Source organism: Trachemys scripta, chromosome 2 (genome assembly GCF_013100865.1).
Source record: "Trachemys scripta elegans isolate TJP31775 chromosome 2, CAS_Tse_1.0, whole genome shotgun sequence".
In the NCBI taxonomy this organism is placed as follows: domain Eukaryota; kingdom Metazoa; phylum Chordata; order Testudines; family Emydidae; genus Trachemys; species Trachemys scripta.
Window position 1 is genome coordinate 93,560,848 of NC_048299.1, and position 24,961 is coordinate 93,585,808.

The 24,961-nt window shown below is 40.3% G+C and overlaps 1 protein-coding gene across 5 annotated transcripts in view; it reads right to left on the reverse strand.

The window, feature by feature from the left end:
- The window catches only part of TPK1 (thiamin pyrophosphokinase 1), a 495,971-nt gene that overhangs the window by 205,171 nt on the left and 265,839 nt on the right, over nt 1-24,961 (reverse strand). For all 5 annotated transcript variants that reach the window (XM_034761276.1, XM_034761275.1, XM_034761279.1 and 2 more), the window contains one exon: nt 4,974-5,069. In XM_034761276.1, coding sequence (XP_034617167.1) covers nt 4,974-5,069 — 96 coding nt within the window. The remainder of the gene's footprint in view (nt 1-4,973; nt 5,070-24,961) is intronic.

Here is a 24,961-nt window from a genome sequence, read left to right on the forward strand (position 1 = left end):
GGGATAGGAAGGGAAACAAGCTGGCAAGTACCAAAGATGGGGAGAAAGACAAGCTGGAAGGCAGCAAAAGCTACGTGAGGTTTGACTGCACAACTTTTTCCTGATCCTGAAATTCCTGGCTGCCTCTCGGAATCCCAAGTGGAAGGAAGAGATGGGGCAAACTTAGTTAGCTTTTGTGGTGTGGGGCTTTAAACCCTCTATTGATGCTGACTTTTTGATTGATCTTATAAACCAATCGCTAGAGGAGGAAAGAAAATGCAAGCAACGTTTTCTCTAATCAAGACATTCTAGATCAGGGATCGGCAACCTTTCAGAAATGGTGTGCCGAGTCTTCGTTTATTCACTCTAATTTAAGGTTTCACATGCCAGTCATACATTTTAACGTTTTTAGAAGGTCTCTTTCTATAATATAGAACTAAACTATTGTTGTATGTAAACTAAATAAGGTTTTTAAAATGTTTAAGAAGCTTCATTTAAAATTAAATTAAAATGCAGAGCCCCCCAGACTGGTGGCCAGGATCCGGGCAGTGTGAGTGCCACTGAAAATCAGCTTGCGTGCCGCCTTTGGCATGCATGCCATAGGTTGCCTACCCCTGTTCTAGATGAAGTTAAGTTCTATGAAGAAAGGTTATTGGCTTAATTCTCCCTTCACATACATTGTTGGTAACTTTATAGGCTTCAGTGGAGTTACTGATTATTGTCACTATGAAGCGGTGTGGCTTAATGGAGACAGTACTAAACTGGGACTCAGGAGACCTCGGTTCTATTTCTGGTTCTACCACTAGCCTGCTGGGTGACCTTGGGCAAGTCACTTCCCCTCTTTGTGTCTCAGTTTCCCCATCTGGAAACTAGGGATAATGATACCGACCTCCTTAGTAAATCACTTTGAGATATATATAGTGCTTTGCATCAGTAGAAAAGCTAGGTATTATTATTATTATAATAAGTGTGTTCAACACCTAAGTTTAAAGGATTCCTTGTAGTAATATGCACTACATGAGGGGGAGGAGAACGTGCTGTTTATCTAAGAAAGCCAGGTTTCATTAAACAGTAGACACAGTAATATATTACTCCAGAGAAGAATAATCCTAAATAAATTTATTGCAGATATTAAAATGAAATGAAATTGTCCAAATACTGATATGAAAAAGGACTTCATGATTAAAATGGTAAAACAGGATGTGCATACTGAAACATCAAGTGACTTAAACAGTATAAAAAGGGCACTGCCAGTAGGACAGAGAGCTTTACTGACATGGAACTGTATCCCATGGACCTTAAGAGAGCCATAAACTAGAAGAAAGATATAAAACAGAGAAACATCTGACAACCTTGGAAACAAAGTCTAGTGTCAAATTCTGTGTTGCTTTACTTCATCCCTCTCTCTTATCCATTCAACCCCCATTAAAGTGAATAGGGTGTACAAGGGGAAAACAAGTCAGAATCTGGCTTTTAGAATTTAAGAAGTGTAGTCTTGCTTGTATCCTTCTGCAATGTATACAATGTCTAATTATCCACACATATAATTTGATGATTCAAAAATTACAGAATTATATTGTTATTTTATTGCACATTATTTGGTTATGGATACACAATGTGATATCAAATGAGGGCATGTAAAGCAAAAGCAAGCACTCCAGAGATGTTAGATGCCATATTGAATCTGTACATGAGCATTTTTTTTTTTGGGGCTGTCTAAGGAACAGTAATCACATATGATTAACAAACGATGCTATGAATTATTTTTGTTAGCGAAAAATTCCCCTTAGAGACCTGCATGATAGATCTTGACTGACATTTAACTTTCCCTACAGACATAAAAGAAGCAATTTCCATGGGGAGTATAAGCAACTCTCACGCCAATCCAAGAAAATCTCTGCTCAAATATCCAGGCTTCTAAATGTTGTATTTTGTTCTAAGACAGAATATGTTACAGTTGATTGTGAGCATGCAATACATATTGAGTGCATCTAGTTTCCTAGCTTATCATTGCTTACCTAAAGAGCAAATAAGGAACACCGTGTAAGCTCAAAATATTTTGAACAAGTATGGATGATATAAAACAAAAAGTAAATTCAACACTAGTGCAAGGGAAAAGATGTTGGGGCCCTCTTTATACTTCTAGTTGACTAGTCTGATTGCCTCAACCCCAGCTGGCCTGAGGGTAAAAATGAACTTGCACACATGGGTTTAAGTTCTGGCACCAGGAAAACATCTTTTACTCAGTAACTATTCACATAAGGAAAAGGATTCTGAAGCCAAAATCCAAAAAGTACAATGAAAGGTCTTCCTACATTCCAAAAAGGAGTACAGTACAATACCTTTCTGTTCTCCTCAAAGTTTCAGACACCAGGAGCTCCTTTCACTCTCTGCTGCTTTTATTTTTTGGAGAACCAAGTGATCACTATTCCCTTCTAGAGATCAAGCTGGCCACCATGATAAGCCTTTTGCCACAGAATCAGATGTTTGCTACCTTATCCAATGTCAGCATTGCTTGAATCTGGTTGTACTCAACAGTGTTTTAATCCTCTGGTTTTGGGGTCCATTCGACTCATCCCTTGATACTTGTAAGCAAAATTTTCCAATTTGGGTGTTGAAGGTTAAATACAAAATCTATTAAAGGGGCCAGATTTTCAGAGGTGCTGCGTACCTGCATCTCCAATTGAATCACAAGAGCTGCAAACACTTATCTCTAAATCAGGATCAGGGTTTCTCAGGCGATACCCCTAAAAATTGAGGCACCCAAAATTAGTGTCCATGCTACTCCTGACAAATGACACTTAATGCTTGTAAACAGAAGGAAATGTCAACAAAAACTAAAACTTTAGATTTGTGATGCAGTCTGGGATTTCATTTGTGTCATTTATGTATATCGAAGCAGTGATTGTTTCTGCCATAAGGTGGGTGCTAGAAAGAGAAAGGTCAACAATAGAAAAATAAATGTATGTATTCCATTAAATTGCACGGCTCACAACTGATGGCAGCTTTTAGGTATTTTATGCAATAGACGCCTCGAACACGAAGTAGCCAGCATTTAATAAACACAGTAGCTATGTTTGGAGAAATCATGCCCTTTTCAGTTGATTGTATCCTCAGAAAAGCAAAAGGTTAGTACCGAATTCAAAGTCAACACCTCAGCTGTCATTACATATAGCAGCATAACAATATAGTTGAATTGAAAACTTAGGTATTGTGCGATAGCAAGCATTCTGAACAATTAATGCAATTACACTTAGGTTTGTGCTTCACAAAATATCAAGGATTTGAAGTGTGATATCCTTTATCAGTCTTAACAATACAATACACTAGTCAATGAAAGGGGGATCAAAGCAGTTAAAGATTTAAGGAAGAGGTTACTTGTTTCTGAAATGCCTTTGTAGATGTCACACTCCTACTGCACTAATTTTAACTGTGTGGTTATTATTCAGTTTTAAACCTCTCATGACATCCCTTTAAAACCCATCTGTCCACAGTAAATTGGACTGATAAGGGCATAGGGTGCAGAACTCAATCAAGTTTAGGTTTACTGTAGTCCCTCCTCATTCTGGGTCCAATTCTGCCACCCTCATTCATAATGAGCAGCACTTGACTGGCTCAGTGGTCAAAGCAGATTTCAAAGCTCACCAGTTCTGATGTCTGTTCCCACAGATCTTGGTGTTACAGGGTGAAGCAGCCTTACACTACCTTGTGCATAGGAGATGAGGGAGGGTACAAAGGAGTAAACATATTTGAAAGGGTTTCCTGACTCATAACTAGCCAGACAACAGCATCTGCAGTGTGTGGAGGGGAATCACCCACCTCAGTTTTTATCAGGATGGAGATTCTGTATTGATGGGAAAAGCAAATAAAAAGGTGCATGGTGGGAGATCCTTCACCAGAATCTTTAGAAATGCCTCAGGGAATTGCTTCCCTATTAGAAGGTGAAGACATTTCAAAAGGGATTTTAAGCAAAATAGATGCATTATGTATTTGCACAGAGAACAAGGGAGCAGGGTGGGGGGTAACATTAACACTCCCTTCTTCCCCGCTTCCACTGTAAGAGAAAGGGAGCTGGTGGAGGCTGGAATCTTTACCCCCTTCTTCCCCACCCCCCACCACTGAAGTGGAGAGAGTGAGTGAAAGGCTAGCGTTTCCTTCACCTCTCATCTCTGGGGAAGGCAACAGGAGTTGGTATTTCCTTTTTCTCCTTTCAGGATTTGCCTTTCGCCTTGTAGGTTATCCGTGGAAGGGAGAGATCTTTCTTCAGAGGAGGAGTAAAAGGGGATTCTCTCTTCTTTCCCTGTCAGGTGCTGTTGCTGTTCTACTGGAAGAAAAAGATGGGATCCCTAGGAACTCCTCCTCATCAGCTCCCCCAAGCCAGAGAAGGGGGAGCTAAATTCCATGTCTCACTCTTGGCTTAACCTTTGCTTACTCTGAAAATAGTCCCTTTGATTTCAAAGGAAGTAAGCCGTTGGTCAACCTGAGGTTCTTTGTTTTCTTAACTCCTTTTCGGAGGGCAGCATCAATGTCCAGAGTGCCAAGATTTTAAGAGTTATTTACATACCCAAGTGGGACTCTTGCTTTGAACACCAGCACCAGCAACCACCCACAAATCACTTTTCAACATGTTAGGCAGTTCATTAAACACAAATCAATACAAGCTGTCTTAAGAAAGCTGTTTGTTTGTCCGTCTGTCTAGGGTAATTTCACCTAGCAAAAACAAATATTTACTCTCCGTGCAGATTGTCAGGGCTACAGTAAATAACCATTTCATTTCAGTGCAAGCTTAACGCAGCAGCCTAGGCTCTCTCGGGAGGAAGAGTTATAACTAGGGTGACCAGATAGCAAGTATGAAAAATCGGAACAGAGTGTGTGGGGGAATAGGTGCCCATATAAGAAAAAGCCCTGAATATCGGGACTGTTCCTATAAAATCGGGACATCTGGTCACCCTAGTTATAACACTACCAGAGATTGAAAGATTAGTTGGCTTTACCTGAAGACCTTTTTCTTCTATTTTTTTCTGAAGTATCTGAAGGCACTTGGTGAAGTCAGTGAAGTCTTGATCCGGTGTCTCTATCAACTCACATCCCTAGCAATAAAAATAGGAAATGAAAGAACACAAAAGGTCAATTATTTCTCAGTTTCAAGAACAAGAAAAAATTGTTTCTCTAGTCGTTTGCTGGTCTTATGATGTACATTATCACTATGTAGATTGGATTATATATTGGTGTATGTTGTTCTTAATTAAATGAACTGTGGCCCATTTGCCCACAAGTCTGTGCATAGAGATGCAGAATCAGAATACAAACTGGAAGGGGAGAGATGCTGAGGACCTAAGCCCCACACCTAACTAGATACACAAGTTACCCTACTAAATTCAGAGAGAACAATTGAGAGTCTGGATACGCATGTCCTTAAGTGGTTTGTTGGATTGGTACCTTCCCAAGCAATGAAAGTTGCAAGTACTCAGCACCTTGTAGGATCAGACTCTTTTCCAGTAATTGCCCCGGTGCTGCAATTGTTACATTTCTACTATATGCTGAAACCCGTGTATAAACGTAAGGCCACAAAAACATCAGCTTGCTGGAACCAGCAACATTGTGTAAGCTAATTTGCAAGGATTTAAAAATCAAGCCTCCTTATACTACAGTAAATAATAAATAATAGAGAGAACATGTTAAAAATGGAACAGAGCAATTCAGATTTCTTAATTCAGAAGCTAAAATAATTCCTAAGCCTCTGCCAAAGAGCTGAGTAAGGAAAAAGTAATGTCTACCGTATAAAGTCACCATTCAAAGAGGTTTCAAGGATACAAAACACCCGTATGGCATCATAAATTATAATAAGAACCACACTTGCTAGATTTAGAGGTTCCCTTACCTACCACTTCAAGGTCTCCTTAAAAGCTTCCTGGCTCTATGTCTGTCTGATTCATTTTATATTTCTGCCCTACACCGTAGTGACCGATAAGAAAATTAGGTTCTCACTGCTCAAAACGTATTATAAGAGTCTAAAAAAATATTGCATACAATGTTGGTAAGGCAAATAAAACAAATCTTTTCAAGTTTCTCCCCCATCTCCATATTTAAAATGTAGGGCCAGAAACTCAAAATAGAGGCAGAATTCACTAGTGCAGCATGCAAGTAGCGCTTAGTTCAGTGGTCCCCAACCTTTTTATGGCCAATAGCACATTCATGTTTTCAGAAGCGTGTGGCGGGTGCCAACAATTTTTCAAGGCTTATTTTGTATTTGCACATTAAATAATACAAAAAACATCGTATTTAATATTACATAATATATGAATCCATCAGATAAAAAAGGTAATTTTACATGTAAAAGGTATTAATTACATTATTCGGCAATAACTTTCACCTTACCATGTGAATTTGCTCTTTTTTACCTACCTATAAGAAAAATTAAGGAGTTTTTACAAAATAAATGTCAAACAGTTTTCATCTTATTTATTTTAAAAAAAGTAAAACATTGTTGAACTGCTGGTCCAAATATATTTATTCTGCTGGTCCAAATATATTTATTATTCTTACTTTAACATAGATAGCCAGTTATGGTTAATTAAAAATATTCTTTGCATTGTTACTTGTATCTGGATTTCAATAAACAAACAAACAAACAAGAAAAAAAGTTAAACACAAGTTAATCATACACGCTCATCAGCACTTAATGGAAAATAGGTATCATTAATTCACGTGTTTTTTCTAATAAAGTCAGTGTGATTTTTGGCACTGCATTTCTTCAGCCAATTTTTCGTAGTTGGGAGAGTAGGATGATATTCCCGTTCATAAGCAATCATCAAGATGGGCATCTGTAAGCCGAGATCTGTATTTTGATTTTATGATGTTCATTGTTGAAAACAGAACTTTGGATAGATAAGTGGAACTGAAATGAGATTTTATTTTGTATGCTACATTTTTTAAGGCAGGAAACTTTTTTCGGTCAACCAGATTCCAAAAGTTTTCATCTGTTGCGCAGTATTTTAGAACAATATCATTTTGAAGGTCCAAAATCTCCAGTTCCACATCTTCTGTTCTTACTTGAATGAGACTCTCAATCGATGTAGCCATTTCTATTACCTCTATTTGGCAAGTAAAAGGATTCACAAGAAAGGCAACTACAGGCTCAATGATGGTGAACTGTTGAAATCTCTTTTCAAATTGTTCCAGAAGTGTTTGAATGTGGATAACAAATGGTGATGGGTTAAAATCACTGTCACATACCATTTTCTTCATACTTGGGAAATGTACGAGAGACTGTCTTCATATGTGACATCCACAAGATCAGTTTTGTTTTGAAGGATTTTACAGAACCTATCGTTTGAGCCACATGTTTGTCTTTTCCCTGGAGCTCAAGATTTAAAATGTTCAATTTGTCAGTGATGTTGGCAAGAAAAGCCAAGTCCATTAACCAGCTGGAATCTTCTAGTTGCTCAAAGTTCTGATTTGTGGACTTCAGAAATTCTTTGATCTCTTCGATTAGGCTTAAAAAATATGCAAGAACTTTACCTTTGCTCAGCCATCATACTTCTGTGTGCAAGATTAGATCAGACTGTTTATCATCAACATCTTCCAACAGGGCCTTAAAAAGTCGGTGTTGCAAAGTTTTTGCTCAAGTAGAGTTAATTATTTTAATAACGACATTCATGACGTGTTGAAAAGAAAGAAAGAACTTTGCCGCACAAAGCTTCTTGGTGAATGTCAAGGCTGTATTTGAACTTTAGGGTACAAATGTAGGCGCCTGCATGAAAACTTCTAAGCTTAACTACCAGCTTAGCTCTGGTCCACTGCCACCATCCCAAGAATTCCCATCCCTGGGAAGCCTTGAGAAACCTTTCACCAATTCCCTGGTGAATACAGATCCAAACCCCTTGGATCTTAAAACAAGGAGAAATTAACCATTCCCCTCCTTCCTCCCACCAATTCCTGGTGAATACAGTTCCAACCCCCCTGGGATCTAAAACAAGGAAAAAATCAATCAGGTTCTTAAAAAGAAGGTTTTTAATTAAAGAAAAAGGTAAAAATCATCTCTGTAAAATCAGTATGGAAAATAACTTTACAGGGTAATCAAACTTAAAGAGCTCAGAGGACTCCCCTCTAGTCTTAGGTTCAAAGTACAGCAAACAAAGATAAACACTCTAGTAAAAGGTACATTTACAAGTTGAGAAAACAAAGTAAAACTAAGACGCCTTGCCTGGCTATTTACTTACAAGTTTAAAATAGGAGAGACTTGTTTAGAAAGATGTGGAGAACCTGGATTGATGTCTGGTCCCTCTCAGTCCCAAGAGCGAACGCACTCCCAAACAAAGAGCACAAACAAAAGCCTTCCCCCCACCAAGATTTGAAAGTATCTTGTCCCCTTATTGGTCCTTTAGGTCAGATGCCAGCCAGGTTACCTGAGCTTCTTAACCCTTTACAGGGAAAAGGATTTTGGAGTCTCTGGCCAGGAGGGATTTTATAGTACTGTACACAGGACAGCTGTTACCCTTCCCTTTATAGTTATGACAGTGGATATTGCAGTGATACGACAAAGTTCGGAAAGGATTCATTCTTCTTGAAGAGTGCAATGAATCCATTGGCGCTGCCCATCATTGCTGGTGCCCCATCAGTGGTGATCGCAGACAGCTTGTGTAGTGGCATACTAATTGATGTGGTGTATGATTTGAATAAATGATAGATGTCCTCACCCTTTGTTCGCCCTTTCACAGGCAATACTTTTAGTAACTTTTCTTTTACGGTGAGGTCACTAAATACCATCCTCACCATAACTGCCAACTGCGCTGTATCCGAGATATCTGTCGACTCATTGAACTGCAGTGAAAACCAGTCATATATTTCCAAGTCATCCTTTAGCGGAGTTTGCATGTCGCTTGAAATGCATGTATCCTCCTCGTAACTGTGTTGTCTGATAACTTCAAGTCTTGTATTGCCGACAAACTCTCACGCTTGTTAGGAAATCCTTGAAACAGACAATCCGTACCAGTCAAAAATGCTTCCTTCAACAATTCACCATCTTGAAAGGGTTTTTTCTTCTTTGCGAGCAATTTTAAAGGAAGCAATGGTAGCACTTTTAGACTTTACCACCTGTCTAGTGAACACAGATTGCTGGGCAGATAGAAGAAAATTAATCAACTCAAATCAAACCTTTTTCAACTCAGGTTTAAGTGGATGGCTAATGTCAAAAGAGCCGAGATTAGTTTGGAAATGGTGTTCGACATTATGTTTTTTTGGCATTGCAACAGTACTACTGCACAATAAGCAAACACATTTCCTTTTATTTTCAATAAAACAATAGGATTCGTCCCACTCTGCGTTGAAATAATATGTACATTGTCTTTTATTTGAACCACTCGTTTTGGGGCAAAATGTTAAAAAGAATAATAAATAGCAAAGCACAAGAAAACAACAGTATCAGTGCAGCAGAAGAATACTCACATATAGGGCCAGCTCCAGGCACCAGCGGAGCAAGCACATGCCTGGGGCGGCACATGCTACAGGGCGGCATTCTGTCCATTCTTAGAGTCTGAGCGGGTTTTTTTGTTTCTGCTTCGGCAGTTCGGATGTGGGTTATTATTATTTTTTTTTTTTTTTTTGACGCTTTGGCAGTTCGGACGGCAGCAGTCCAAGCTGCCCTCCCCACCCCCTTTTTTTTTGGGTAGTTCTGGGCAGCACAGAGAGAAGCCGTGGCCCGCACCTGCCGGGGACAGAGAACACCGGCGCCCGCAGCCTGCAGCCCCGGAGTTCTCTGTCCCAGGTAGGCACAGGACCGCGGCTTCTCTCCCCTGCTGGGCACTAGGCGGGCGCACATAAATGTCCCGGCGGGTGCCATGGTGCCTGCGGGCACCGCGTTGGGGACCACTGGCTTAGTTATTTGCTTACAGCAAAATAACAAATCCGCAGTAGGAAAACAGGGTAAACTCTTATTTTGCTGACTGAAAATGCGTTTTCTGTTTACAGCTGGAATTTATATACAAACCAACAAAATGGTACCAAACTGGGAAAGGGGGAAAAGGGAGGGGAATTGGTGAGAAGGGAATGGCACATATTTTGTTCCCAACACATGTGCTCACCTCGAAAGCCTTTGAGGCCAAACCAGTTTATTTGTGAAGAACGAAGTGGTGGCTTTTCTGGCACCTGACAGTACTCTAAAGTTCAGGGGCATATTAGGGTTGTTCCAATACAAGTGCACAGGGAGTTCCTTCCCCACTCAGCAAGCCTGTGAAGAAGGCAGCACTAATACCATTGCCACCAGAGAGAGATAAGGAAAATCTAGCACTGATTGTAAGGCTCCAGTAGGTGTTAGGTAGTTTGGAGCGTGGCAGTGTTCCCACTCCTCTGTCCAACAGCAAAGGCTAGGAGGAGCTACATAGCTCCTACAGGTGTAGAAAAAGCTATAATGAGCATGCTCTTGGAGGTTATCTCCACTACTGTCCTATGTGGATATAATGTCTGCAAGCCACCAACACCTGGATGAGGTATCACTCCCCTTCTCTCTCCCTCCCAAGACAACTATGGACCCTTAACTGAGCATTAATTACAGGAAAGAGAGCCCTATACTTAATCAGGATAAGGTGACTTGTAGAAAAAATACAAGCAATGTTTAGAGCTGCTCAGCAGCCAAGAAAACTTTTCAAATGTATTTAATGTTCAGACCCTGAGGGCAGCTGGGAAAACAAACAACGCTGGGGGGGAAAAACAGCACTGCTCAATGCCTATAGAAGTGTTCCAAATTAAACAGCATAGAGCTTTGTGCAGATGACCATATTAATTCTGCCTGCCACCATACCATGACACCACAGAAGTTGATGGTGAAGAAGTCCCTTGAAGCATCCATAATACATACAGTTTATTAACCTAATTAGTCCCAGAGATCACTGTCATCAACGTATATTTGAAGAGTGGTTTTAGGTGGGTTTTTTTGGGCAACATCTATTAATATTTTGCATAACTACATTACAGGCCACTACCGAGTGCATGAAAAAACCTTGACTTCACAAAGCTTCTTCCAAATCCTTCACAATTCTTGAGAGCATCTCATTAACCATGTGAGTGCAGTATCATTTGATAAGTGAGGAAGACTTCTCTAGCAAGCCCCAAAGTTGTGGCTCCCATCTTGGAATTGCTCTCTGAATATTAAGGGATAAAGCCACACTACTTTTTCTACCATTGGGCTGTATGCTTTGCCCCCTAAAGGAAGTCAGTTGCTTCCTGCAACAAAAAGCTTCCAGTTGGAAGCTTATTTTTTCACCTGCTGCCAGCAACGAGAGGCCACACTGCGGGCTGACCCCTCCTGCCTTTGGATACAGCCTGTAGGGCTGCATCCCTGCTGGTTCCACCCACCTCATCATACATTTCTTCGACTCCACAGAAGAAAAGTCAGATTGTTTTCTGGCTGACTTAGAATCTGTATCCAACGGTTTCTCACATAATCAACAACTTTCCTGAGGCTGATACAGCATCTATTCCTCAAAGCATTTGATCCTTGGACTTTCCTCTCTCTAAAATGACCTGAATAAATGGTAGCATTTTTTTTTAAAACTTCTGGGACTTGTCTGCTTGCTTTCTTGTCTGCACTCCGAAGCCTTCTCCTCTGGAAAAAAACTCATCTCAGGGCTTGAATAGTGTCATCTCAGCTCACCACCAGACACCCAAAGCAATTAGTGCCTCCACAGTCACTTCAAAGCATCCAGGTTTATTACAACAGGTATCCAACTTGTTCAAAATACTCTACAGACAGCGTTTACACCCAAACTCTTGGACAACAGAAAGAAACTGTCCACAGAGTGTTTAGAAGAGGATGGGCACTCTTTAAGGGGAAGTCCCCTGACCTCAATGAAGTCATTGGGATCCAGCCCAGATCTGGTGAGATCCACCTTTGAATGCCTTCCTCTCATCTTGTGCAACTTCATGTTGTACGGTCATGAAAAAGCCTCAGAGACGTTGTGAAGATTTGTCATATTACCCCAAACTAGAAAGGATTTTCATCCTAACCAGAAAGATGACAGAAACCAAACCCAGGGAGATTAGCGTGTGGTAGGGTTTCTCAGTGGAATGTTGCCAATACTGTGAGGCCCCTTTTTGAAGATATTGAACTGGCACTGAGTTGAACAATAACATTGCTAAATGTGATTCCTTAACTGAAGCCCACTTGAGAAGAAGAGTCTGCTCACCCACTAATAGTGGGGCAGGCTCATTGTTTTATGTCTCCAGTGACAGGAGAAACTAGGTTGTGAATGACTGCATGAAAAGACAAGAACCCTCCTCAAACTGTTAAGAGTTCCCTGACCTGGAAATCCCAGACTCCAATGCAAGGCTCGAATGGTGCAGGAACACTCTGGAACACCATCCTAGCACTTCTTTGGGAGCTAGACCACCATTCTGGCACTTTCAGTACGATCACTTATGGGGTACAGAAGTGCCGGAACACACTTCCAGTACCTTTTTTCCATCTTGAGCATAGCCCCCCATAGCCAGTGTTCTAATAACAAGAAAGTGAAGATGACAGGTGATACCTAAATCAATGGCAGGAATGGTTACTCCCAAGCCTGGGGTGAAAGGACAGGAGAGTTTAGGACAGCTCCTAAATTCACAACAGAGAAGGAGGGTCTTCTCTTTTGACAGGATCATTCCTTGGCTCCAGAGTACTGGCAGAAGTAAGCAGTTCATAGGTCAATTAAAAAACCCCTCAACACTGAAGTATCCCTTTCTGCAATCACCCGCAGAGAGTCTTATCTTCTCCCTGCAGAGTCAATTTCTGGCAATTGCAGGCAGACTATAACTCTGCATTAAAATCTAGGAAGGCTGAACTACTTTACACTCTATTTTTCAACTGAGGGTCTATGGCAGCTTTTACCATTTACTGTTAAGAAAGCCATCTTGTAGGGATGCTCTTGGAAAATAAAAAAAATATTGAAAAGCAGCTACAAGGCAGTTCTCAGAAGACTCAACTGCAAGCTGCTGGATGTAAGCTGCTGTAGTGAAATATCACAGTTCTTGGAGAAACCAGAGGTATGCCACACTTTAAGTGCAAACACCAAAAATATTCTGAACAGTCTCACTAGAACCTTCAGAGCATATTGACTGTAAAAGACCTGGAAGAAAGATTCCAGGAGTCCTGTTCTCTAAATTCAAACTGGCATTTGAAGTGCTTAATTTAGTAACAAATTAAAAAGGTTGCTAACTAGATTAATAGCAAAAAATGAAGTCATAGCTTCAAGAAAAGAACCCCATAAAAAGGAGGAAAAAGAAATATGTTTCTACTCAAGCTCCATAGCTGGTACAACTTTGACAATTGCCCACATTATCCTGTGGGTCCCACTGTAAGTCATGTTGGAAAGTAATGAAAAGAATGTGTAGGAAAAAAACCTGAGTGATCATGGAGGACTTCAATTTGAGTGACATATGCTGGAGGTCTCATACGCCAGTACTAAAACATCCTTGGAATTTCTAAATATTATAAATGACCATTTCTTAATGCAGAAAGCCTTGCATACCAACACAGGGGAATTCTATATTAGACCTTGTCTTGACGGATGAGGAGGAACTGATCACAGATTTAAAAATTAATAGTAGCTTAGGTACAAATGATCATGACTTGACCACTTTTATAATGTGCAAACAGAATTAAAGACCAGAGCAGTGATATGAACACTTGGTGCTTGAAAAGGGCCAATTTCACAAAGCTGAAAATAATTATGACACAAATCAGCTGGGAAGAATTTAATCAAAAAATGTGAATTTTAATTGGAAATTGTTTAAGAACACTTTATTAGATGCCCCCAAAGCTACAATTCTACAACTGAGGAGAAGGCTGTATTGTTTAAAAAAAACCTGATTTGGTTTAGAGGGGAAATGAAGACAGTTATTTTTATTTTTTATATAACAAATGGAAGAATGGGGAAATTGGCAGTAATGAATATAAATCAGAGGCGAGGAACTGTAGAACGTTAATAAGGAAGAAAAGAGATACAAAGAGAAATTTATGGCCAACAGAGTCAAAATAAACCTCCTTCTGACTGTCTTTATGTATATTAGTAACAAGAAGAATTCTAATAATGGTATTGATCCATTATTACATGGAAATGATAAAATGATCAACAATAAAGCAGAAAAGGCAGAAGTGTTCAATAAGTATTTCTGTTCTGCAGGGGAGGGGGGGCGAGAAGATAATGTAGTCAGATGATGAGGATGATATCACTCTTTCCATTTCACCAGTATCTGAGGAAGATGTTAAACAAAAGCTACAGAAGTTGGACATTTTAAAATCAGCAGGTCAAGACAACTTACATCCAAGAGTTTTAAAAGAGCTGTCTGAGTGGCTCACTGGACCATTGATGTTGATATTCAGTAAGTCTTGGGACAGTAGGTAAGTTCTAGAAAGCTGGAAGAAAGTTAATGTTGTGCCAATTTTTAAAAAGGCTGGTTAGTCTGACATCGATCCTCATCAAAATAATGGGGCAGCTGATATGGGACTCAATAAATTAAAGGAGTGTAGTATAATTAATACCAATCAACACAGGATTATAGAAAATAGATCCTGTAAAACTAACTTGATTTTTTTTTTTAAATGAAAATTACAAGTTTGGCTGATACAAGTAATAATGATGTAACAGATTTAAGACTTGATACCACATTTTGATTAAAAACGAGGACGATATAAAATTAACACAACACACATTAAATAGATTAAAAGCTGGCTAACTAATAGGTCTCAAAATAGAATTGTAAATGGTGAAATCATTATCAAATAGATGCGTTTCTAGTGGGGTCCTGTAGAGATCAGTTCTTGGCTCTACGATATTTAACATTTTTATCAATGACCTGGAAGTAAACAAGATCACCACGATAAGGCTTTCAGATCATAAATGTATTGGGGAGGAGTGGTAAATGATGAATAAGACAGGTCACGGATACAAAGCGACCTAGAACTCTTGGTAGATGGGAACAAGCAAACAACATGCATTTTAATATAGCTATATGTAAATGAATGCATCTAGGAACACAGAATGTAGGCCATACTTATAGGATGTGGGGGGGGGGGAGAAGGGAGGGTCTCTATCCTGGGAAGCAGTGACTCTGAAAAAAATTGGAGGTGGGAGTTGACAATCAGAGGAAACATGAGCTTTCAGTTCAACACTGTGGCCAAAAGGGTTAATACAAACCTTGGTTACATAAACAGGGGACCTATGTATTCGACACTGCTGGAATACTGTGTCCAGTCTGGCGCTCACAATTCACCAAGGACATCGATAAATTGGAGAGGTTTCAGATAAAAGAGTCACAAGAACAACTAAAGAATTAGAAAATATGTCTGATAAAGACAGCTTCAAGGAACTCAATCTATTTAGCGTAACAAGGAGAAGGTTAAGAAGTGTATTTTGATTACAGTCTATAAGTACCTACATAGGCAACAAATATTTGATAATGCACTCTCTAATCTAGCAGAGACAGGTAGAACATGTTTCAATGGAGGAGTAGTTGAAAATAGACAAATTCACACCAGAAATAAACAATTTACCAAGGGTCGTGGTGGATTCTCTAGCTTTGACAAATTTTTAAAATGAAGATTGAATGTTCTTCTAAAAAGATGGGGATGTTCTATGGCCTGTGTTATACAAGAGCTCAGACTAGATAATCATAATAGTCCCTTTCAGCCTTGGAATCTATGAATCCCCACCAAAACCACTCCTGCTACTAATTGCCTCTTCAAATTCAATTCAGATTCCGCATTCTCTTTCACAGCCACAAACAGATCTTCTGTTTGGGGTATGATGACCTCTTTAGGACTATTCCTGCGATGCTAGAGGAATTGGCGGATACCAAAGCGTGGCCAACATGGGTTGGAGAAGTCATGTCTGTAGTAGTCAAATCTTTCTTGGTCTCCTTCATGACAGTGTCCAAGTGACTAAACTTTCCATAGACTTGCATGTTCACTGACTGATAGATAAATCTGTTGGTACCAACATACCAAATCTAACATTTTATATTATGATTTCTCACTTTTCTTGATCAACACTTCAAATCAGCTCGTCAAACTTCATTGCTTTATTCATGAATAACAAAGTTCTTCCAGACACAGTTTTCCAAGGCAAGCAGAATTTAATCAGACACTATAATAATTGCAACACTAAGCAATAATATCTGTAACGTTATATATACCCTCTTAAACTTAATGCTGTTAACCTGTGGGAAGAAAACTAAAAGCAAAGCAAATTTTAAATTAAGACAATTCAATATTACTGCAGGAAAGATAATAGGAGATTGTGTCTGGCAACTGCATCACATTACAGAGTGGTAGGATGAGGCACCATGGATTTAGGGCCTTTGTTGTTATGCCTTGTTATGACATTTATAAATGTTTCATTACTAAAGAACAACAAGACTAAGACAAACAAATAGGATTCTTGAATTCTGAAATGGACAAAAATGGACAGAAAATGACAATCGGACGCTGGAACATTCGCACACTACTTGACCCAAAAGAAAATTGAGCCTGTAGAAGAACCTCATTAGTAGCAAAAAAGCTATACAGATATCAAAGGGATATCATTGTCTTATCTGAGATTAGACTACATGAAAGCAGCACACTTAGAGAAAAAGAAAACGCTTTCTACTGGTCAGGTTACAAGGCAACTTAAAAACATCCGCCAACACAGGTTAGGTCTCGCAATAGCAAACCCCATCAATAATAAACTAGCTCAGCAAACTCTGTCAATATCAGAGCACTTAATGATGTTGAGGATACTACAGTCCCACAACAAGTTTCTGACAATAATAAGTGCCTATGTCCCAACACTACTTGTTCCCAAAGAAAAGATAAGATGACTCAGTTCTATGGCCAGTTGAGTGACACCTTAAGAAACATACTCAACAACGACAAAAATCTTATTACTGGGTGACTTCAATGCTTGCACTGGAAATTATTGCATCACTTGGAACAGAGTCATAAGCAAATTCAGAAATGGGTCTCCAAATACAAATGAAGAACTACTCCCTAGCAAGGTCAAATTCTGTGCAGAGTGTTATTACGAACACTTTTTTCAACATGCCAGAAAAGTGGTTCTATTATTGGAAGTACTCTCGGTTAAAATGTCATTAGTCATCATAATGCCTGAGGGATCTTTACATTACCAGGGCTAGGAGAGGCACAGAATGTTTTGTGGATCACCAGCTTATCCGTACTAGACAATCTCAGGATTCACAGTCCTAGATTGAAAATTGCCCCCAAAACTAAACAGATGTGTCCAGGTCTCGAAATTTTGCACAGAAGAAGAGGGGAGAACCCAGTTAGTAACTTCCATTCATGCTGCACTATTAAGCTGTGCCAATTCAAGAGTAAGCGGACTGTCGATGAAAGGTGGGGTGCCTTTCAAATTGCAGCACAATCAACAGCTGAAGAAGTCCTTGGTGTCCAAACTTGACAAAATGTGGACTGGTTTGATGCTAATGACAGTATTCAAGCACTCTCTGTGGCCCATCAAGCCATGTACAGAGTTAAACTGAAGAACCCCTCCTCCTCAAAATCTGAAGTGCAGAAAAAGCTGCAGGAGATGGAAGACACTTGGTGGAGAAATAAAGGAACAGAACTACAAGCTCTTACTGATACTAATAACACCCGAGGTTTTTTTCAGGCATTAAAGTCCATTTATGGACCATGAAGAGCCAATAACTGTCCAATCTTGTCCACTGACGGCACCACCATCCTGACTGAGCAAGTAGGATATTAGAAAGATGGAAAGAACATTTTGTGACTCTCCTCAATCGTGAGTTGAGCTCATATAATCAAATAGACTCAATCAAGCAAAGAACAGTCCAATTTGAACTCGAAGATCCACCAACCTCGGAGAAAACCAAGAATGCATTTATGGAAATGGCAAACAGAGCTGATGAAATCGCAGTTGAAGTGTTGAAACACAGTGGTCCTACACTTCGTAAAGCTTTAGTAGACTGACTTACTTTCTGTTGAGAAAATGAGGTTTTACAAGTGTAAAGGGGACAGACATGATTGCGGCAATTATCATGGCATTGCACACCTCTCCATCGCTGGTAAGACCCTTGGTAAGCTGTTGCTGAAAAGACTTCAGGCTATTGCAGATATACTCCCTGAATCCCCGTGTGGTTTTCGTTCATCATGCAGCACAGCTGACATATTTACCCTACACCAGTTACAGGAGAAAGCTGCTGAACAACAAATACCCCTATATGTTGCATTTGTCAACCTTAGTAAGATGTTCTACTCCATCAGATGCTCTGTTCTGTGGTGACTTCTTGCAAAGTTTGGCTGCCCAGACAAACTAATCAATCTTATATGCTGCTTCCATGACAACATACAGACCCATGTATCAGTGGGTGCCAACTCATCTGATCCCTTTCCTGTAGCCCATGGGGTTAAACAGGGCTGTGTGCTTGCCCCTACATTATTTACTTTGTTCTTGGCTAGAATGCTAGAAGTTGCTGCACATACTACCCCTATAGGTGTCACTTTAACAACCCAATTTGATGGCAGTCTTCTAAACGCCCACCGATTCAAGGTCAAAAAGCAAATCGCAGCAAAATGAAATAAAGGATCTATTGGACGCTGATGACTCAGCATTTGTCGCCCTTTCTGAGAATGACCTGCAACATTTGCTGAATTCCTTTGGCCATGCTATATCCCTTTTTGGCCTTTGTATTAAATGTAAAGAAAACAGAAATCCTATGTCACCATCTCCTGGCAGAAGCCCATTTCTTCCATTACCACAAGAAATAAAACTGAATGGCTGCCAATTAAATGTCAAGTGCTTCTGCTACCTAGATAGCACAGTTACATCAGCAGCATTGATAAAGAACTTTCAGCACATTTCAAGTCAGCAGCCTCAGCTTTTGGTAGCCTACAAAAAAGTCTTTGGACAAGATAGGGGCGGGGGAGGGAGGGAGGGAAGGTCAAAGTGTCCACAAAACGCCAAAAACTTATAGAGCTGTGCTCCCTTGTCTTCTATACTCTTTAGAGACCTGCCCCCTTTATTGTCACCATATCCCACAACTTAACTGCCTGCAACAATGCCACCTACGCAGCATAATGGGAATCAATTGCTCTGACAGTCACCAACAATGAAGTACTACAGCTAGCAGCCATGCTAGCATGGAGGCAAATGACTTGGGTCAGCCACATCATACGTACGGATAACAATCGACTAAGAGTTCTAGATGGTGAATTTGAAAAAGGCAGTAGGAAGGCCATCCCAAACTCCACTACAAGGACTGCATCAAGCAGCACATACAGTCTGCCGGGATGGACTTAACCCAGGAGGATATGGCACATGACAAGCGAGCTTAGCACTCTGCTATGAAGGAAGCAGAATGTGCAATAAAACAGCAGTTCTCAACCTTTTTCTTTCTGAGACCCCTGCCCCCGCCCCCCCAGCCCACATGCTATAAAAAATTCTACGCCCCACCTGTGCCACAATAAGTGGTTTTCTGCATATAAAAGCCAGGGCCAACGTCAGGGGGTAGCAAAGCAGGGCAATTGTCTGGGGTCTCATGCCACAGGGTCCTCTGCAAAGCTGCATTGCTCAGGCTTTGGCTTCAGCCCCAAATGGCAAGGCTCAGGGCCCAGGCTTCAACTCCATGTGATAGGGCTTCAGCTTTCTGCCCTGGACCCTAGCGAATCTAATGCTGGCCCTCCTTGGAGACCCCCCTCAAACCTGCTCGCAGCCTCCAGCAGGCCTTGGATCCCTGGTTGAGAGCCACTGCAATAGAATATTGTCATGCCACCTTGGTGGATAGTAGGAGGGAACATAGACACCAGCTTGCCTTGGCACTTTTCCTGAACCCTACATGTGGAAACTGATTTCCAATTGTAGTCATATTTAAAGACGAGTGACAGTCATTATGGGAGCAAAGGAATTACAACTGTTCTTGCCTGCTGCACAATGGGTTACAAGAGTGAAAGTCTGAATCCTTCTCCATCTACAAGCATCTTCGTACACTGAAATTTTTCTTCCAGCCACATAACTTTTGAACCAAAAAGTTTTCATAGAAATATATATCTTTGCCACCATTTGTGTCCTCAAGTGAACCCAGCAGTATGGCTATTGAGGAATAAGATACGAACCCATTTTTACAATCTCAACATCCGAGTCTCCATACGGACACTGGCCTCGACTACCAGGTCAATGTAAGAGGGGATTGCTCTGTGGCTTGAGAGAAAACAGCTCTAACACATCTTAGAAATGTTGAGATGCTACTTCTGACAACATTCCCTCTCAACATTCTTCTCAGGCTGACAGATCTTAAATCAAGTTATGGAGTACTGCCTCATTTTATATTGTTCAAGGGCTCAGTGAGCGCCCCCAGAGCCTGAAACTGAATTTCGGATGGGGACAAATACATCATGAGGTTTTCAGAACAGTGAGAGAGAGAGAGAGAGGATTTGAAGAAATAAAGGCATATTTGGCTTAAGCAGCTGTGAAGCATCAGTGATTCATACATTTTCCACAGGCCAGGCTAATTTAGGATGGACTGGGATCTAAAAACATGTAACAGACTTAAGCTGATTAATTTGTTTTAATTATCAATCAATAGGAAATTAGTGAATTAAATACTTTTTCAATTTTTGTGAAGTGACAGAGCGGGGCTCACTGATTTCTTTTAGGAATTCCAAAGGATGCTGAGTAGAAAAACTACTGAATGATTTCCTTTTGGATCAGACTTGTACTAAAACTAAAAGAAATCGTTTGACTATTTAAGAGAACAAATCATTTAATTATTTTAGAGAACAAAACAAATTACTGTAATTGGTGAAAGGGACTTTAAAAATCCAAAGGCACAGAATAATTAAGTGAAATGTATTCTTTCCAGTTTCTGGACTCAGCTTTTAGCTTATTGTTCAGCAGTACTAATATTATGCAGACCACTTGTCTTAACTATGAGGTTACTTCATTTCAGCCTTTAGCTTTGGGATGGGATGATCTGATTTGCTAAAACGTCACACTGCAAGTGACATTGCAACTCAAGATTAACAAAAGCACTTTATTAACCAGGTTTGAGTATATGCAGCAAAGTCCAAACAATCAGTTGGGGGAGGGATAGCTCAGTGGTTTGAGCATTGGTCTGCTAAACCCAGGGTTGTGAGTTCAATCTTTGAGGGGGCCACTTAGGGATCTGCGACAAAATCAGTACTTGGTTCTGCTAGTGAAGGCAGAGGGCTGGACTTGATGACCTTTAAAGGTCCCTTACAGTTCTAGGAGATAGGATATCTCCAATAATTTATTTATTTAGTACTCCTGGGGGAATTCTGCGCCACTGTGTGCATGCATAATTAATGAGCCATACATTTTTTTTTTGTGCAGGAAAAAAAAGCTTCTGCAGGAATGTTGCTGCAGTTCCACCTTTTGTCCACCAGAGGGCACTGTGGCACTAGAACAGAGCAGCCACTCCCAGCTAGGGAAGAGAAAGAGCCTGTCTTCTTCACAGAGCCTGCTGGACCAGGTCAAGAGACTGAAGATATGGGGAGACAGACAGCATGGGGCTGCTGCAGGGTCAGATAGGGGCTCATAAGGGCTAGTGGGGGAGGAAAGACTGGGTCAGGGGCTGAATGGGAGTTAAGGCGCAGGGCCACATGAGCAGAGGGGGAAAGGGTGCAGGGCCACATGGGAACAGGGGTGTGTAAGTGGGGGGTGGAGGGACATGTGGACAGGGGGTTCAAGGACACATGGGGATGCAGCAAAGATGTGCCTGACTGAATGGGAGAGGCTAGGGGTCAGCCAGAGTCTGCATGGGGGAAAGCTCCCTAACAGTCCCTTCTCAACTACCCAAAAATCTGTTCCAGACTTTTCCCACTCATACCAAACAACCCTTCAAGTTCACACACAGACTTTTTCTCAGCAATTACTTCCCTCTCCCTCAACTCCTCCGTTACCCCAACTCCCCCAAGCCTTTGCACTGCCTCTAAGGGGTGTGGGAAATACAGTTCTGTTTTGAAATTTAAATGAATTATTACTCAGAGTTCTTTATTAATACGCCTAGTAAGGAATTATTACTCAGAGTTCTTTATTAATACGCCTATTTGTCAAAAACATTTTTTAAATCTTTTTTGTTGTCTCTATTATTACAGACATATTTGATGACAGGTATTTTGAAATAAATGACCAAAAATAATCAAAACTGCTGTGATTATATTGACAAATAAAATATGCAAAATTTTGCAGAATTTGAAAATATTGTGCGCAGAATTTTTTTTGGTGCAGAATTCCCCCAGGAGTAAACCAAAATTCTTACTCAGGCAAGACACCCGTTAGCCTAAAAAACAAAAGTAAGGACATGACTTCTTACTAAGCAAGCATAACAATTTATCAAATGAATACCACCTGCTGGCATGAAACAGAAAATATAAAACACATGTACCCCTCCACAAACCAAAATCTACATGAACTTGTCAAATCTGACAAGTGCTGAAAAAAGCTCTACAGCTGAAACTTTGACTTCAACATCTGCAGCCTCCTTCCCTGCTGATTCCTTTCTCAAGATGTTATTTTTTCAAAGCAAATAAGATGTGGGGTTGTTTTTGTTTGTTTGGTTTGGTTTATTTTAATGAAGCAGCATGTGGCTTCTGGTGAAAGATGGGTTTTTCATACCATATATTTGATGCTAAAACAGCAGCAATGAAAAAATTGTCCACCATTGAGAAAAAAAACTGCATATTGTTTTAAGGGATTTCAGTGATTTCCTACATGTGCAAAGTATGAGAGATAATTTTCTTCTTCTTCATCCTCCCACACTCGCAGGTGCTTAGGGCATCCACCAGCTTATGCTATTTATTCCAGTCATGTGCTGGTCTGTTTAGGCTTCTGGATTGTCATGTTGATTGTTTTAGCTTCTTTCTCTGTTGTTCTGATTAATGTTTCTCTAGATTGCCCTCGCTCTCTGTTTCCAGGTCATGTCCATGTTATTGCCATCAAAGTCATGATGGTGGCATCCTTAAAGCATGTCCTAAATATGTCCATCATTGTCTTCTTACAATATTTGATGTTTTAGATTGGTTTGCTCTACTTAGAAATTCTGATGTTGCAAGAAACTCTTTGCAATGGACTCTGAAAATCTTTCACAGACATTTAACTTTGGAATGAGCAAATCTTCTCACCAATTTCTGTTGTGGATTTCCTTGACTCTGTCCATAAAGGAGGACAGACATGATCCCTTTGTTAAAAATTCATATTTTGTGTCAGTGCCAATCATACTACTATTCCAAATATTTAAAATTCATGTAAATTATTTGCTACTTTAGATATTTGTTACTGGACATCTAGCATGGTGTCAACTCACTGTACATATCCCTTCCTCAATACGTAAAATAACTTACTTCTTCTAGTGTTTCTTTCTCCACTGTAATGATTACTTTTGTTCCCTATGTACGAAGTGTGTACAGCATAAATGTACAAGTTAATGCACAAAGTATGAAAAATATTGTTTCATTACAGAGAAAAGTTGGGAAAGAAGGCAATTTGCTAACTATTAGAAATGTAAGATCAAAGGTAGAAATCTTTAGAAGGACCCTGGGCCTGGATTCTGCAGTCACTTACAGCAGTGTCCATCAAAGACACTGTGGTTACATGGACAGAAAAAAAATGTAAATGAGAGCAGAATCAGGGCCTGTAAGTTTATTTGCAGGATACGGTCCCAGAGATTAATCACATCAAAGCAAGAGGCAAGCCAAAGACATCCAACTGCAAAGTAAAGACATGCAATAATAGTAATAGTCATTATTGTGACGGGTTCGTTCACAGCTATCCCCTTGGGACTATCGCCTGATGTGCTGAAATTACCTCTGAGCCAGTTTTCCCTGCCAGCTTGGGACTCCAGAACCCTGCCTTGTTGAGCCAGACATGCTAGCCTGTTGAAATACAGACCCAGAGTCTGGGCCATGTCCCCAAAGGTGCAGACTTTAACTAAAAACAGCTCAGCAGTTACCTGTCTCCAGCACCCAGACCCAAATGGTATCCAACCCCCCCCAAAAATCCGTTTTACTCTGTATAAAGCTTATAAAGGGTAAATTTGTAAATTGTTTGCCCTCTGTATCACTGAGAGATATGCACAGCTGTTTGCTCCCCCAGGCATTAATCATTTACTCTGGGTTTATTAATAAACACAGGTGATTTTATTAAGTATAAAAAGTAGGATTTAAGTAGTTTCAAGTAATAACAGTCAGAACAAAGTAAGTCACAAAGCAAAATAAAACAAAAACATGCAAGTATAAGCCTAATACATTAAGAAACTGATTACAGGTAATATCTCACTCTCAGAGATGTTCCAATAAACTTCTTTCACAGGTTAGACTCCTTCCTAGTCTGGGCCCAATCCTTTCCCCGGTACAGTCCTTGTTAGTTCCAGCAGACATTTCAGGTGGTAAGCACGGGTTTTCTCAGGACTGACAGCCATTATTATCTGCTATAGCTACAACCAAAATAAAGTACTGACCCCGAAGTTTGATAAGGAAAGAATTGTAGAGATTTAATGGATTTTTCAGCTTCTGTGTTTTGTTACTCTCTTGGTAGGCAGATTTAAACAGGTTTTACCCATTGTGACAGGGTCAGGCCAGATGGCTACAGGAGAGTGATAGAAGGCAGATATATTAGCCCCAGATTAAATAGGTCTCTTTTCCCTGGGTAAGGTAACAGGGAAGGTTCCAGAACTATCAGGAACTTTCTGGAAACAATTAAGGCAGACAGGCTGATTAGAACACCTGCAGCCAATCAAGAAGCTGCTAGAATCAATTAAGGCGGGCTAATCAGGGCACCTGGGTTTTAAAAAGGAGCTCACTTCAGCTTTTGCTGTGGGTGTAAGGAGCTGGGAGTGAGAGGACGTGCTGCTGGAGGACTGAGGAGCATAGGCATTAACAGACAACAAGAAGGTGGTCCTGTGGTGAGGATAAAGAAGGTGTTGAGAGGAGGCCATGGGGAAGTAGCCCAGGGAATTGTAGGTGTTGTGCAGCTGT